Below are 13,905 nucleotides of genomic sequence, written 5' to 3' on the forward strand. Positions count from 1 at the left end.
ATTTGTAAAATTTGTTATTTGCTATTTTTTATTAATTGTGACAAGAACTAAGGTTACATTATAATTCTTCATTTTAAGAAAGTTTAGACTTTGTTATTGGACTGTGACTTAAATAATATTTGGCATCTGTGGCACACACTTCTAAAAATATAACTCAGAAGATTTCCTAGCTGGGCGCAGTGGTACAGGCTTATGATGGGGCTACATCCTAATAAACTCATTATAAGTTGAAAGCATCATGAGTCAAAAAGGCATGTAATACCTGTAACTTACCAACCATCCTGGCTGGGTAGCACAGCATACCCTAGAATGCCAGTTTATTTTCCTTGTGATTATGGGCTGACTAGGAGCTGAGGTCGCTGCTTCCACCCAGCATTATGAGGGGATCAGGTTACATGTTACTAGCCTTGGAAAAGATCCAGGTTCAAAACTTGAAGTAGTTCCTACTGAATGCAGATCACTTTTGTACCATGATAAAGTCCAAAAGTACTGAGTTGGGAACCATCTGTAATATATAATCATCTTTACTATATACAGCTAACATACACATACATATATACATTCATACATAGAGACATACATACAGGGTTATATAATGCATGTTATTCTGCAGTTTGTCAGTCATTTGATTTGAACCATATGAAGATCATGTATCTCTAGAATCTTCAACCAGAATAATAGCAGAATTGATACTGGCCAAGATAAATTGGATAAGACATAAGTAAGATGTTTACATTTAATCCTGTATCTTTTTTAATATATTGTTTTGGTCCGGAACTGATCTTATGGTATCAACTGATTATAAAGATAGTTTTCCCTCAAAGCTCTTTAATTTCTTTACCCTTTTAACAAGAACCAATCCTGTAGCAGAAACATTTTATAAAAAATTCTTTTATCTTCTCCATTAAAATTTTTAAAAATTCAAGGAGTATGGGTTGAGTTTTACTTCACAAATTACCAGATTATCAATAAACAAACCTTTAACCTCACTATGCCATATTCCTTGAATATTAAACCCATTTTTAATTTTTAATGTAGAGAATATAAGAAATGCTTTTAAAATTTCTGCCATATAGTTGTTTCCTGTTAAAAAAAAAAATTGAAGAGCTTTGAAGGAAAACTATACTTATAATCAGTCAATACCATAAGTTAGGCTCAGGACCAAAACAGTATATTAACAAAGATACAGGCTTACATGTGAGTATAAATATTGGACATGTGTCTTAAACAAAGCCACATTCCTTTTTTAAGATTCTTCTTTTCTTTTTCCTGTTCACCCATCTTAACATCCCCTAAATAAAGCTGGGAATATTTTTCAGGCTAGGCTTTAAGGCAGATCTCTGAGTGGAAAATAACTCATTGCTTCATTTCTAAAGTAAAAACAAACAAAAACAAGGAGAAATGTTAGGGCTCATGTAAGCATTTAGGCGAAGAGGGTGGAGACCACATAGCACTAATGGGAAAGTCATCTGAATTGGTATTTGAGGTTGGTCTACCACGTTCCCAGGCCCTATGTAGGGTCTAAACTTGAACATCGAGTATTCTGTGTTGCTCAATCACCATTCCTCTTTTCTTCTGTGGCTAATAAAAAAAAGAAATAAAAAAATTAAAAATAGTAATTTTAATATCTGTTAATAAATTTTCTTAATTATGTTATTTTGGGGATTTGCATGCTTTCCATAGAAGCCCAGAGAGCAGTGCTTGCAAGAGCAAGAGGAAATCATGTACTAATTAGTTTCTAATCTAGGCGTGTTTTATCAGTTTAGAAGTCTGGCAGAGTTTGCCTTACACTTTAGGCCAGGCGGGGTCATCTGTTTCCCGACAGACATGAAAATAAGCCCAGCTGTTGAAAACATCTGGTGAGCAAGCTAGAAGTGTTTAAAATACCCACTGGGTTGCAGATGAACAGTTAGGGGAGGTCACGAGGCTGTGGTGCTGTGTGGTGGGTGGGTGTGTCATCCGAAGGCATCCCTCCTTGGGCAGATCAGAGACCAGGGTACACGGCTTCCTCTTAGGAATCTTCACACAGCTGGTGCAAAAATTCCAATGGAAAAAGAGAGAAAATAACCTCATGGCTTCCAACAAAGCGGAGTATTTTAGAAGTCAATGTACGTTTTCTTTTTTCATAGGAACAGCTTTACATGCATGTTTAACACACTCTTAAAAAGCATGCTAAAAAGTAAAGAGCAAGATTGCCAATTGATTAGATCATTAGATTATCAAGGATGGATTTTTGCATTCTTGTTATAAATGCTTGTTGTATTTCTCTTCTGACCACAGTTGCTATTCCCAGAGGGATTATTTCCATGCCTTTTTGCATTTTCATTATTGTGTCTGTGTCCCACAATTGCATTAATTCAGCACCAATTTTCTATTATTCTCAGAAGACTAAATCATCAAATTTTAGATATATTGTTATATGTTGTCACAAATTATTTGAAAGATTTGATGGTTAGTTTAACTTTTCATAAAGGTTATTGATACAATAAGTGGTTAAGAATCAAGCAGTTACCTATGGAAACAATTAAAACTTGAAATAACTTATTGGTAGTAATTGTCCTTAAGTAAATATGGAGGATTATTTCTAGGACTCCCCCACAGATACTAAAATCCAAGGATACTTGAGTTCCTTATATTGAATGGCATAGTATTTGCATATAACCTATATACATCCACCCATTCTTCTTTACATCATCTCTGTATTGCTTATAATACCTAATATAAATGCCATGTAAATGCTTGTTTATAAAATAATAACAAGAAATAAAACCTGTACATGTCCAATTTGGAAACATTTTTTCCCAAATATTTTCAGTCCATGGTTGCTTAAATCCAGGAGTGAGGTACCACAGTGCAGAGTGCCGACTAGACATCTTCCTTTATATTTTCTAACAATAAGAAAGCATTATCACCACTAAACATTAATATTCTCAGGAGAGTGAATACAAAGAGAAAAGGATTCTCTGTAGAGATAAGTATAAAGAAAGTCAGAAATGGGTACCCAACTATATATATTTCAGGATTTTACTTATCATTACTAAAGACTTTTTTGAAAGTACTTAATTTTAAAAAAAAAGGAAAAAAAAAACAAGACTAGGGACCATGTAACTCATGAGGGAGATAAGCTTCTAGATATCATACTTGTAAAGGGCACCATTTCTTATACATACTAAATACCCATTATTAAAAGCTGAATGAGTTGGGCGTGGTGGCACACGCATGTAATCCCGGCATTCAGGAGGCTGAGACCAGAGGGTCGCGGTTTGTGGGCAGCCTCCACTACTTAGTGAGGCCCTTTGGATTGAGTTCTAGTCTTTGTTCACTTATTTAATCAATTTTAAAAATTATATAACAACCTTTTGACCTGTGTTTACTTTTGTCTTCAAATTTCAGGGGTGAAAGAAAACCAAAAATAGACCTTTTCAGGACCTGTGTCGCTGCCATCCCTCGCCTGCTTCCTGATGGAATGTCCAAACTTGAGCTTATCGACTTACTGGCCAGGTAGGCGAGGACGATAGTGGACATCACTTTACCAAAATTGATTTTAATTATTTGCCATAATTCTTAAGAGGAACAAAAAGGAGTGATTATTTATGGTTCATAAATATCTACAGAATAAAGTATTATTCTAGGTTCTACGTATGGATAGGAAGGAACAAAGCAGTGTTTTATTGGTGTATGTAATTATAAATGATAATAAGATTCAGCGTAATCAAAACACGCATACACGCACACAGTACTTGGTGTTTCTCTCTGAATCCTACCTGGCTTCCTCTCCCTCCCTGTACATAATTTAATAACTTTATATATGAACATAGCATTATTTGAACTGTTTTCTTCATGCCTCCCCAAATACCCTTCTACTATTCTAATAGTATATATATATATATTCATTTATCTGAAGTCCCTTTTATTTTCTAATTTCTTTCTAGCTTTGAGTAAAAATATATGGCCCCTGACAAGGGGACCAGCTTCAGTGGAAAGAAACACTGAATTGCTCTCTGATTTTTTAAAAAGAACTATTATTAGTATTCCCTTGTTCAAGGGTTTTTTGTTGTTGTTGTTGTTGTTTTGTTGTTTTGTTGTTGGTGGTACTGGGGTTCCTGGGAACCCTTCTACCTCCGGGCTACACTCCCAGACCTATTTTATATTTTTATTTGGAAACAGGGTCTCTTAAGCCAGCGCGGCTGGCTTCCAAGCACGGGGATTACAAGCATGCGCCACCACACCCAGCGTTCAAGGGGTTTATAATGCAATGTAGCACAAATACATAAATGCATAATGTAACTAGCGACCCAAGGCCTGGAAATGTGCAAATTAATATCACAAAAAGTAGACAGTTGCATTCAGTGCATAGCATGAATACTGTGGACTGAAGAAGTCAGCAAATAACTCTAGGAGAAGGTGGAACTTGAGCTCGCCTTTGAAGGAAAGGTAGAATTCATCAAGGTTTAGGGAGTGACATGGTCTGGTGGAAGAGTTCATTCAGGGTCTAACCCTGCAGCGAGCCAAAAAAGGTAGGTCGTGGAGATCCCAAACTAGCTTAAAGACTTCAAAAAATTGCCAAGAATCATATTTACCATCCTCCCCATCCTTCATAAAAATGCACAGTACAAGAACCCAAAATGTATTTGCCTTGAGTGAAACAATCATATTATGATTTAGTAAGCTTAATTACTTCCTGTTGATCTGAAGCTCTAGTCGAGTTACTCATACCTTTAATTTAAAAATCAAAAGTGACATATCACCTAAAGGCCTAATCAAAGAAGGCAAAATCTTTAGACATGTGGGGCATAAGGAATGTGGAAGAGCAGAAGTCATCATCGACTTAGAAAAAAGAGTTTGGAAACCCAAAGATGAGAGGAAATGGGAGTAAGGTTGAAAAAGTTAGATTTTATCATGTGTCAATTATCAGTGGAGACATTTGGACAAACAAAGCTTTAAATGGAGGAATAACATGATGGGAAAGGTTATTTTAATCTGATAATGGTGGAATAAAGGAAAGCTGGGAAAAAAAATAACAATAATGCTGACCAAAGGAAAGCATGTCCAGTTAGCCCACACTCCAGGCTTCTGAGAGTGCCCTTCCCATCAGGTCTAAATAAATGAACCAAGCTCCCATCCCATGTGGCTGCACTTCCAGAGGCTTCTGACTATCTCAGGGGGTCCTGCATCTCAATTTTATGGTCATAATCCTCTTTGTGGACTGCCAATCCCAGCCCCTCTGTTTATCTCTGGCTCCTGTAATAGCGTTTATAGCCTACCGTCTTCCCCTTCCTCTTCCTATTACCACCAACACAAGACGATGCTGGATGTGAAGTTTACTGAAGACCATTACCTTCAAAACCACTATCTAAAGCTTGGTATCCTCTGAGCAACCCTTCAGTCGTGTTACCTACCAACACCATAATTTGTATGTTTGGGGTCACTAGCAACCTTCAGTCTGTGGATCCTTCTCTTTCTTTCCATGTTTAGGACATACTTTAAGGATATGGGTTTTAAACAGTTATAGCTTGAGATTTTGCTGAAGCCCAGCAACCAGAATTCATTGGAAACAGGGAGTCAGAGAGAAAGAGGAAAAACTAAGCCTCAATAAAAGAGTTTTCTTCCAGTTCTGTGTGAGGAGACCCAAGAGGAACGAAGGGTGGTGTTATAGTTGTTGTTATAGATTAGACACCTGACACACAACACTTAGAGGAAGGTAAATGTATTTGCCTATAGGTCTGGAGCATTCAGTCTATTCATAAAGTCCCTGTACGCCAGCTGCCAAGCAGGCGCTGGGGCTATATGCTCTCAGGGTATGATGGAAGGAAGCAGAGAGAGCAGAGGGAGGGCGTGAAGGACTATAAAGCCCCCAGGGATCCGCCTCTGAGCATGGCTGCCTCCAGAGTGTGAGACCCAAGGGACAGTTTACTTTCACATCATACCAGGTGGATTTCCAAACACAGAGAAACCGAAGGATGAAGAGTTTAAGATACCATAAGGGTCATCTACACTAATACTGAGTCTCTCAGGATGAAGACAGAAACAGAGAACAAAGTAAAATGGAGATAAGCGCCAGAATGGCCAAGAAACACAGAGGAGCCACCTGTCACCTTGCCATGGACAGCAGCAGAGGCCGTGATACCGCGGAGACTAGCAGATGCGTTCCTACCCAGAAGGAGCTGAGTGAAAAGGCCGGATGTGGACGCAAGGAATTCCTAAGCTAAGAGCCCTGTCCATGGCCCAGAGACCGCTACAGAACCAGGGGCCACTCCACTGTCAGATTAACCAACTTAAAATGGCCTTTTCTACTCATTTATTCCTCCACTTAAAATCTCTTTCCAAGAGAGATGGAGGAGGAAGCATGGAATAATGGGAGGAGGATGGAATCATCTAGAAACCCTGAACTCTCTCTGCATGCCATTTTACTACCTGATTTTTTTCCCTTGGTAAAATTAGAATGACACTTTATCTGATAGGACTGTTGAAAGGATAGATAAGAGGCCTCTACAGTCTGGTTACTCAAAAGGAAAAGATGTCTGTGGGGGAAAGACAGTTATCAGTTACACTGAAGTAGAAGGAAAGTTTCCTTCGTTCCATGGAAGTCTGACTGGTGATTGTGTACACTGAGGCCTTTGAAATACCAGGTTTCTATCATCCTGGTAAAGTCTCTGATGCTGTTTTGCCATATATCTGGACAGGAGGCTCTTGCCTCTGAAATCACCTTGATGGCCTAATCCAGCGACACAGAGTCTGCAGACCGTGTTGCCTGGCATGTGGGGAGGGAGTCTTGTTAGACGCGGTTGGAATGTCATTGCTATTTATAGAGTGTCCTGTTTATTATTGTGTGCATTCTTACGAAGCCCAAAGTCATGGGTACTGCTTTTCACGAGGGAAAAGAACAAATAAATATTCTTGAGAGTTCAAGAAAATGACTGGAACTCTATCAGGAGCTCCGGAAGAGGCCCTTTCCAAGAGCTTCAAAAGAAGCCAGAGGCTGTTCGTTCTCATCTAGGGAGGTGACTGGAGCGTGTGACCTGTACTTTGGGTTCCATTAACCTACGAGAAAATGAGCCTTTTCAGATCCCCTCAAGAGGGTCAGGGGACAAGAGTAAGCAATTTTCTCACAATCAACGTGGGTTCCAAGTGCCACACAAGAACTGTCCATCACTTTATACCCCATAATCCAGTCGTTTGGGTTAAATTGACTTGAGACAGTATATATGGGCTTGAAAGCAAGGGTGTGTGTGTGTGTGCGTGTGTGTGTGTGTGTGTGTGTGTGTGTGTGTGTGTGGTGTTTTCCTGGGAATTGAACCCAGAATCATTCTACCTCTGAGCTATAACCCCAGCCCTATTTTATCTTTTATTTTTGAAACAGGGTCTCCCTAGGTTGCGGAGGCTATTCTCAAACCTGAGATCCTCTTATCTCAGCGCTCCAAGTCCTGGGATTACTGGCATGAACCACCATGCCCAGCTGGGATAAGGAGTGATACCTTTGATTTCAGACACTAACACTCATATCTCTGGTACATTTTTACTTGAAAATCTGGCTGTCCTCATAATTGGCAGAAAACAAGACCAGGGTCCACTGAGGCTCCTGTCCCTTCGGCTCAGTTCCCTGAAAGGAGTTTCAAGGATGTATTCCACTTAACTGCTCCCAGGCCCTTGTCCCAGCATTTCTGGTAATGGCTGAATACCACCCTCAAAGCTGAGATTTACCTTGCTATGACAAACACGACAGCCACGCATGGGATGAAGTGGCAGGCCTCCGGTCCACGCTACTGAATTTCTGATTTGTATGTTTTGCTCAGCCGACTTGTACTGGCTGAGTGTGAGAAATCTTTCCCTGTGGGCTCTGTGGAGGCGACCTGGCCGACAGCAGGGTGAGATCCCTGGAGTACTGCCTTCCTGCCCCCCCTCAGCTGTGGGATCCCTTCAGGATCCTCTGCATAGAAAGGAGAGGGCTTACTTCTCTCTCCTGGGGAGGGCCTGCCTTTTCTCGCTCACTCCCCTTTCACCAAGGAAGGACCGTTTCCCCAGTCCCAGGCTCCTGTTCTCTGTCACTTTCTCCAGTTTCATATGTGCTCTGAAGTTTACTGTTCAGCATTTACCCTCCCCTTTCAAAAATCTGACTTCACTGGGCACGGTGGCGCACACCTGTAATCCCGGTACTTGGGAGGCTGAGACTAGAGCATCAGGTTTGAGACCAGCCTCGGCAACTTAGACCCTCTTTCAGAATATAAATATAAATATAAATATAAAGGACTGAGGCTCTAGGTTGGAGGTAGAATGCCCCTTTGTTCAGTCCTCAGTACTCCTCGAGAATTTGACTTCATTAATATGAAGCCCATCTCATAGGACTTTGAGTATTAAATAATGCAAATAAATCACTGAGCACAGGACTTGGCACGCACCAAGCTCCCGGGAAATGTTAGTTACCATCTTTAGGTATATTCAGATTTGAGAAATATACACCATTATATGATGCTTTTTATATACGTTATATTGGGTAAGCTGGATGGATACATAATCATTACAATTATTAGACAAGTGCATACTTCAAAAAAGTAAAACTGAATTTTTCCCAAAACCAAATGTCCTTTTATACAAAAGAATAAGCACTATTTATTTAGTGGTTTCTTATAATTTGCAGGAATGTCTGAGTTAAGACATACACTATTTTGTGCTCTTCTGTGGAATCCGAAACACAAGTACCATAATCCTGCTTTTGCATCCTACACATGTGTGTGGCGGGAAGTGGTGGTTTTGTATAACCGAGAGACAGAACTCATTTCAATTGTATATACCACCTCAATAATTTACTTAACTTTTTTAATTGAGATGCAGTTCAAAGCACTGCAAATAGATGGAAATCCATTCTTTAATGCCCCGTCACCTGATGAACTGGTGCAATGGTCAGCAGTCCGCCTATCAGAGCCGCTCCTCTGAACGCCTTGTTCCCTGAGCTTCGCTCTGAACCCTTTACTTTCTCCATGGCCCTTGAAGACTTTATGGGGCTGCATAAAGTCACCTTTCCTTGGCAACTTTTTCTTTGTCTTGCCTTAGTTTAGTGGAGGAGGTTTCTCCTAATTGTTCTTTTCTTCAGGATATGGTCACTCCATATTCACTGACATACAAATAAACAGCCAAGGTGCTACACCCGCTAAGCTGATTCCAGGGCATTGAGAGCTCACCCCATGGCTGACCCCACAGCATCAGAAGCTTGCCCCTGGGCAGGTGGTTTGCTTTAAGTCATTTGTCTGACATGACCAGCCAAAGGGGTGGCTTTGCCCAAGTCTGTTTTTTTCCCATCTTAGAAATGCCCTTATTTATTCAGCAGCAACCTTGTCTGAGCAGCAGGTGCCCTTGAGATCTTGCTGTTTGCTTGCTCTAGATCACTGTGGACAGGGCCCCAGGACCATTTGCAGCCACGCACACAGGCTGTGCAGAAAGCGTACGTGCCTGCTCACTGATCTGAGCGATTCTAACCGTGGCCCTTGCTCCTGATGCCAGCTGCCTGGAGGGACAGCTGCGGCTGGTGCTGTAACATTGGTTTCTTTTGGTATGTTTTACTGCCCTGGCCCTTTGGAGACCGTTTAAGTCCCCTCAGTGGTTTTATTTTTTCTTTTATTTTTATGTACTTTTATTAGTGCATTGAATTATACATCATGCTGAGACTCACAGTGATACAAACATACGTGTGCACATCACATGGGTATTTCCCTCTCCTTATACCCAGCCCCTCCTTCTTCCTCCTTCGCCATACGTGTTAGTGACATTGGTAGTGAAACCTTGTATGAGCGTAAGCTTATTTGAACTGTTCCCTTCCTCAGTCCTCGTTTCCCCTCCTCCATCCCCTTCCACTATTTCCCTTATTTATCTGAAGTTCCTTTTGCTTCCCATTTTTGTTCTGGCTTTTACATTTGAGAGAAAATGTATGACCCTTGATTTTTTTTTTGCAACTGGCTGATTTCACTGTGCATAATATTCTCTAATTCTATCCATTTTTCTTCAGATGACATAGTTTGTTCTTCTTTATGACTGAGTAATATTCTATTGTGCACATATGCCACATTTTTGTTATCACTCATTGGTTGATGGACACCTAGGCTGGTCCCTCAGTGGGTGTGTTTGTGTGTCAATGTGTACCCGAGACTCTTGAGATCCAGATCAGCTTCTTAGAAATTTTGCTTGAATTCCCCACCCCCCCACCCCAGGGAATCAGGCTTATTCACACTGACTTCTCCCTAAGTTTTTCTGTTCTTGCGATGTTGCTAACAAACTCTCAGAGGACAAATTTGTATTATTTTTTATTAATTGCAATTTATTTGGCAGTCCACACACATTCTTTCTTCGTGGCCTAGTTTCTCAATGGAAGGCCCCAGCAGGGAGTTGGGGGAACTTCCCTTCCCTCATGCCCTATCCCTATTAGACAAGGAGACCTAAAAGGACTTGCAGTGGTCAGCCCCATGCTATTCTCCTGCAGATCTTGAATGCTCAGAATACCTGGCCATCTTTCTCATTTAATCCTGAGACTTCTCTTTCTGTTTAGTTACCTATTTTTTGTTTGTTTCATGTTTTACATATATTTTGTTTTATGAAATGATCTGTTATCTGTTTAAAAAATAAAGCTGGACATAACCGCACAGGCTTATAATCTCAGTACTTGGGAGGCTGAGACAGGAGGATGGCATTTTTGAGGTCAGCCTCCACAACTTAGCAGGAGACCCTGTTTTAAAATAAAAATAAAGCCGGGCGTGGTGGCGCACGCTTGTAATCCCCGTGCTTGGGAGGCAGAGACAGGAGGATCGTGCAGGTTCGAAGCCAGCTGCGCTGGTGTAAGAGACCCTGTTTCAAAAATATAAAAAAATATATAGGTCTGGGAGTGTAGCCCGGAGGTAGAAGGGCTTCCACGAACCCCAGTACCACCAGAAATAATAATAATAAATAAATAAATAAATAAATAAATAAATAAATAAAATAAAAATAAAGTAGGGCTGGGAGTGTAGCTCAGAGGTACACTACCCCTGGGTTCAATCTCTTGTACAAAAAAAAAAAAATTAATAAAAGTAAGGATGAGAAAGATCTGAGATCTGCTGGGAGAAATGATAGCTGCATCCTCCAGGTGGCTCTGTATTCATTTACTTCCAGGAACCAGCATGGGGAGGGGCCTCATCCTTCTGACAGTGTCTTTTCCTCCCACCCGTAGCTCCCACAGTGATCTGCCTTCCTGGGTTATTTTCCCTCAGCCTCAGCTCTGAGATAGCCAGACCTTTTTGTTTTACTTTTTGTGACTTTTCTGATCAGCTGGGCCCTCTTTCCCTGAAGCCCCTCCCCTGTGCCTTCCTTCTCAGGAAACTTCTGGGGCCCTCTCACTGGGATAGCATATGGACACCATCATTTCAAGAGGAGTAGCCCCCCCAGAAGAGTGAGGACCACACAGCCTTGGTCTTCCCAGGGTCCTTAAAATGATCTTCATTGTGGGGTTAAAGTTAAGACATATTCCAAATTGTAAATTGTTCATGAGAGCAGAAAGAGAGTAGCGTTAATCTCATTGGTAAAGCTGAAAGTCTTGGCCCTGATTTACAGAATTCTTTTAAATAAGACTGCGATAGGGCTTGTATTCCTGGTGCTCGCCTAGTTTCATGACTGGATGGGCTTCTGGGGTTGCTGAAACAAAGTGCCACGAGCTGGGAGATTCGTGAATAGAAGCACGCGGTTTCTCAGCTCCAGAGGCTAGAAGTCCAGGGTGAAGGTGTGGGCAGGTTCCCCTCCTGAGGTCTGTGACAGCGAATCTGTTCTGGCCTCCCTTCCAGCTTCTGGTAGTTTGCTGCTGACCGTTGACATCCCATGGTCTGTAGAAGCAGCAACCCAGTCTCTGCCTTTATCCACTTGTCATCTCACCTCTGTGTGTTTGTCCCTCAAGATCCTCGTCTTATAAAGACTTCAGCCATATGGGATTAGAGACCCTGTTCCTGTGTCACCGCATCCTAATATGGCTACCTCTATCTGCGATGACCTATATCCAGATAAGGTTCCATTCGGGGGCACCGAGGACTTCAACCTATGAATTTGCTACTGGCAAATTGTGGGGGACACAATTCAACCAACATCAGTGACTGGTATCATTATCATAAGGAAACACTTACTCAGTTAATTCTAATTCCTCGTTATTGCCTTCCCTAATAATGGTTTGTTATCTGTGGAAGCTTATTTCCTAAGACATTCAAGACTATAGAGAGGTATAAATGTGATAAATTGAAAAGTAGCCTTACACTGAGGCAATGGCTTCGAGCACTTTGATACTCTTGATTTCAAGTCAGGGACTGCAGAGGCCATGCAGACTGCTTGGGAGTGAAAGGGCATCTCCTCCCCATGTGGGTGAACTTCAGGTCTTCCAGCCCAGCCAGCTTCAACAAGAACAGCCCAGATTTTCTGTATTTTGGTTGGGAGTTTGTTTTAGGTTCTTCGGAAAAACAGAAACAATAGGCTATGCATATTGAGCAAAAGTGATTTCTTGTAAGGAACTGGCTGGCACCACTGGGGAAGCTGGCAAGCCCAAAATCTGTAGGGTGGGCCAGCACGCTGTGGACCTAGGAGAGCTGAGCTTCCGGGAAATGTCTGTCATAGAACCAGGAAATGCTGCTGCTGGAGTCTGAAGTTGGCCTCTGCAGAGTTCCGTCTCCTTCAAGGGAAGCGAGTCTTTTATTCTTATTCTGTTCAGGCCTCTAGCTGATTGGATGAGAACCATGTACAGGGTAACAATCTGCTTTACGCAGTCTACTTACTGCTTTAAATATTAATCTTATCCAGACACCCCTTTACAGAAATATCCACAGGTATGTTTTGGTCAAATACCTGGGCACAATGGCCCAGCCATGTTGACACATAAAATTAACCATCACAGAGCCACATATAAAATGTTATTGATAAAAAGAATGGACCTAGCCAGGCTTAGTGGCACATGCCTGTATTCCCAGCACTTGGGAGGGTGAGACAAGAGAATCGGAGGTCTGAAGCCAGCTTAGCGAAACTCTTAGTAACTTAGTGAAATCCTGTTTCCAAATTAAAAATAAAATAGGTCTAGGGCTATAGCTCAAAGGTAGAATGCCCCGAGTTCCTTTCCCAGCAAGAGGGAAAGGGAAAAATAAAGAGAGGACAGAAGCTACTGCTGATTGAAATATGAAGAAAGCTGAAAAACGTCTTGCCCTACAAAATCCTTTGTTGGAGTCCAGGTTAAAGACCTGTTTTCTTTCAGCAACTATGGTCTACTTAAGAACTATTGATTTAATTGCATAAGACATCCCTGAAGAATTAGCTTAGATCTTCCTTCTTAGCATCTTTGTAGAACTTGGGACGCTTTCCAGAACCTTACATGTTTTCAGTATATTCACTTACTCACTAGGTCAATGGAAAACTGAGCTTTTTTTTTAACCTGGTTTATGTTGTGATCAAAATTGGACTAATTGTTATACTTTGTTTTAAAGAATAAAAGGAGTTTGCTTAGCTTATTAAACTTTTGAAATACCACCTAGTCAGTGTGTGTGTGTGTGTGTGTGTGTGTGTGTGTGTGTGTGTGTGTAAATTGGGGCAACTTGCATTAGACTTGCATTGGGAGAAAATTTTGGATTATGGATTAGAAATCCTAGGTCCTGGATCTTTTCCTTATTACCTATGTGACTTTGAGCAACTTTCTTAACCACCCTGGGCCACAATTCCTTCTTCTATTGTTGGAGATAGTATCTTCCCTGTTTGTGGAAGCCACCACGGGCTTAGACATGTTCTCTGACACCAAACACCTCCCGGCCACTGAGTTCTGGAAATCCTATCTTCTAAATATCTTTGATCTCCATCTCTCCCCCTCCTCAATCTTCCTCTGCCTTGTCACCCATTGCCTGTGTCTTTGCAATGACCCACTCTCCA

At 41.3% G+C, this 13,905-nt stretch overlaps 1 protein-coding gene across 2 annotated transcripts in view; it reads left to right on the plus strand.

Moving 5' to 3' along the window:
- The window catches only part of FRY (FRY microtubule binding protein), a gene marked incomplete at both ends in the record, with an annotated part of 292,951 nt that overhangs the window by 133,642 nt on the left and 145,404 nt on the right, over positions 1-13,905 (plus strand). For both annotated transcript variants that reach the window (XM_080719965.1, XM_080719966.1), the window contains one exon: positions 3,394-3,501. In XM_080719965.1, the coding sequence (XP_080576091.1) occupies positions 3,394-3,501 (108 nt within the window). The remainder of the gene's footprint in view (positions 1-3,393; positions 3,502-13,905) is intronic.

The sequence above is a fragment of the Muscardinus avellanarius genome, assembly GCF_963383645.1.
Source record: "Muscardinus avellanarius genome assembly, chromosome: 2".
Taxonomy (NCBI): domain Eukaryota; kingdom Metazoa; phylum Chordata; class Mammalia; order Rodentia; family Gliridae; genus Muscardinus; species Muscardinus avellanarius.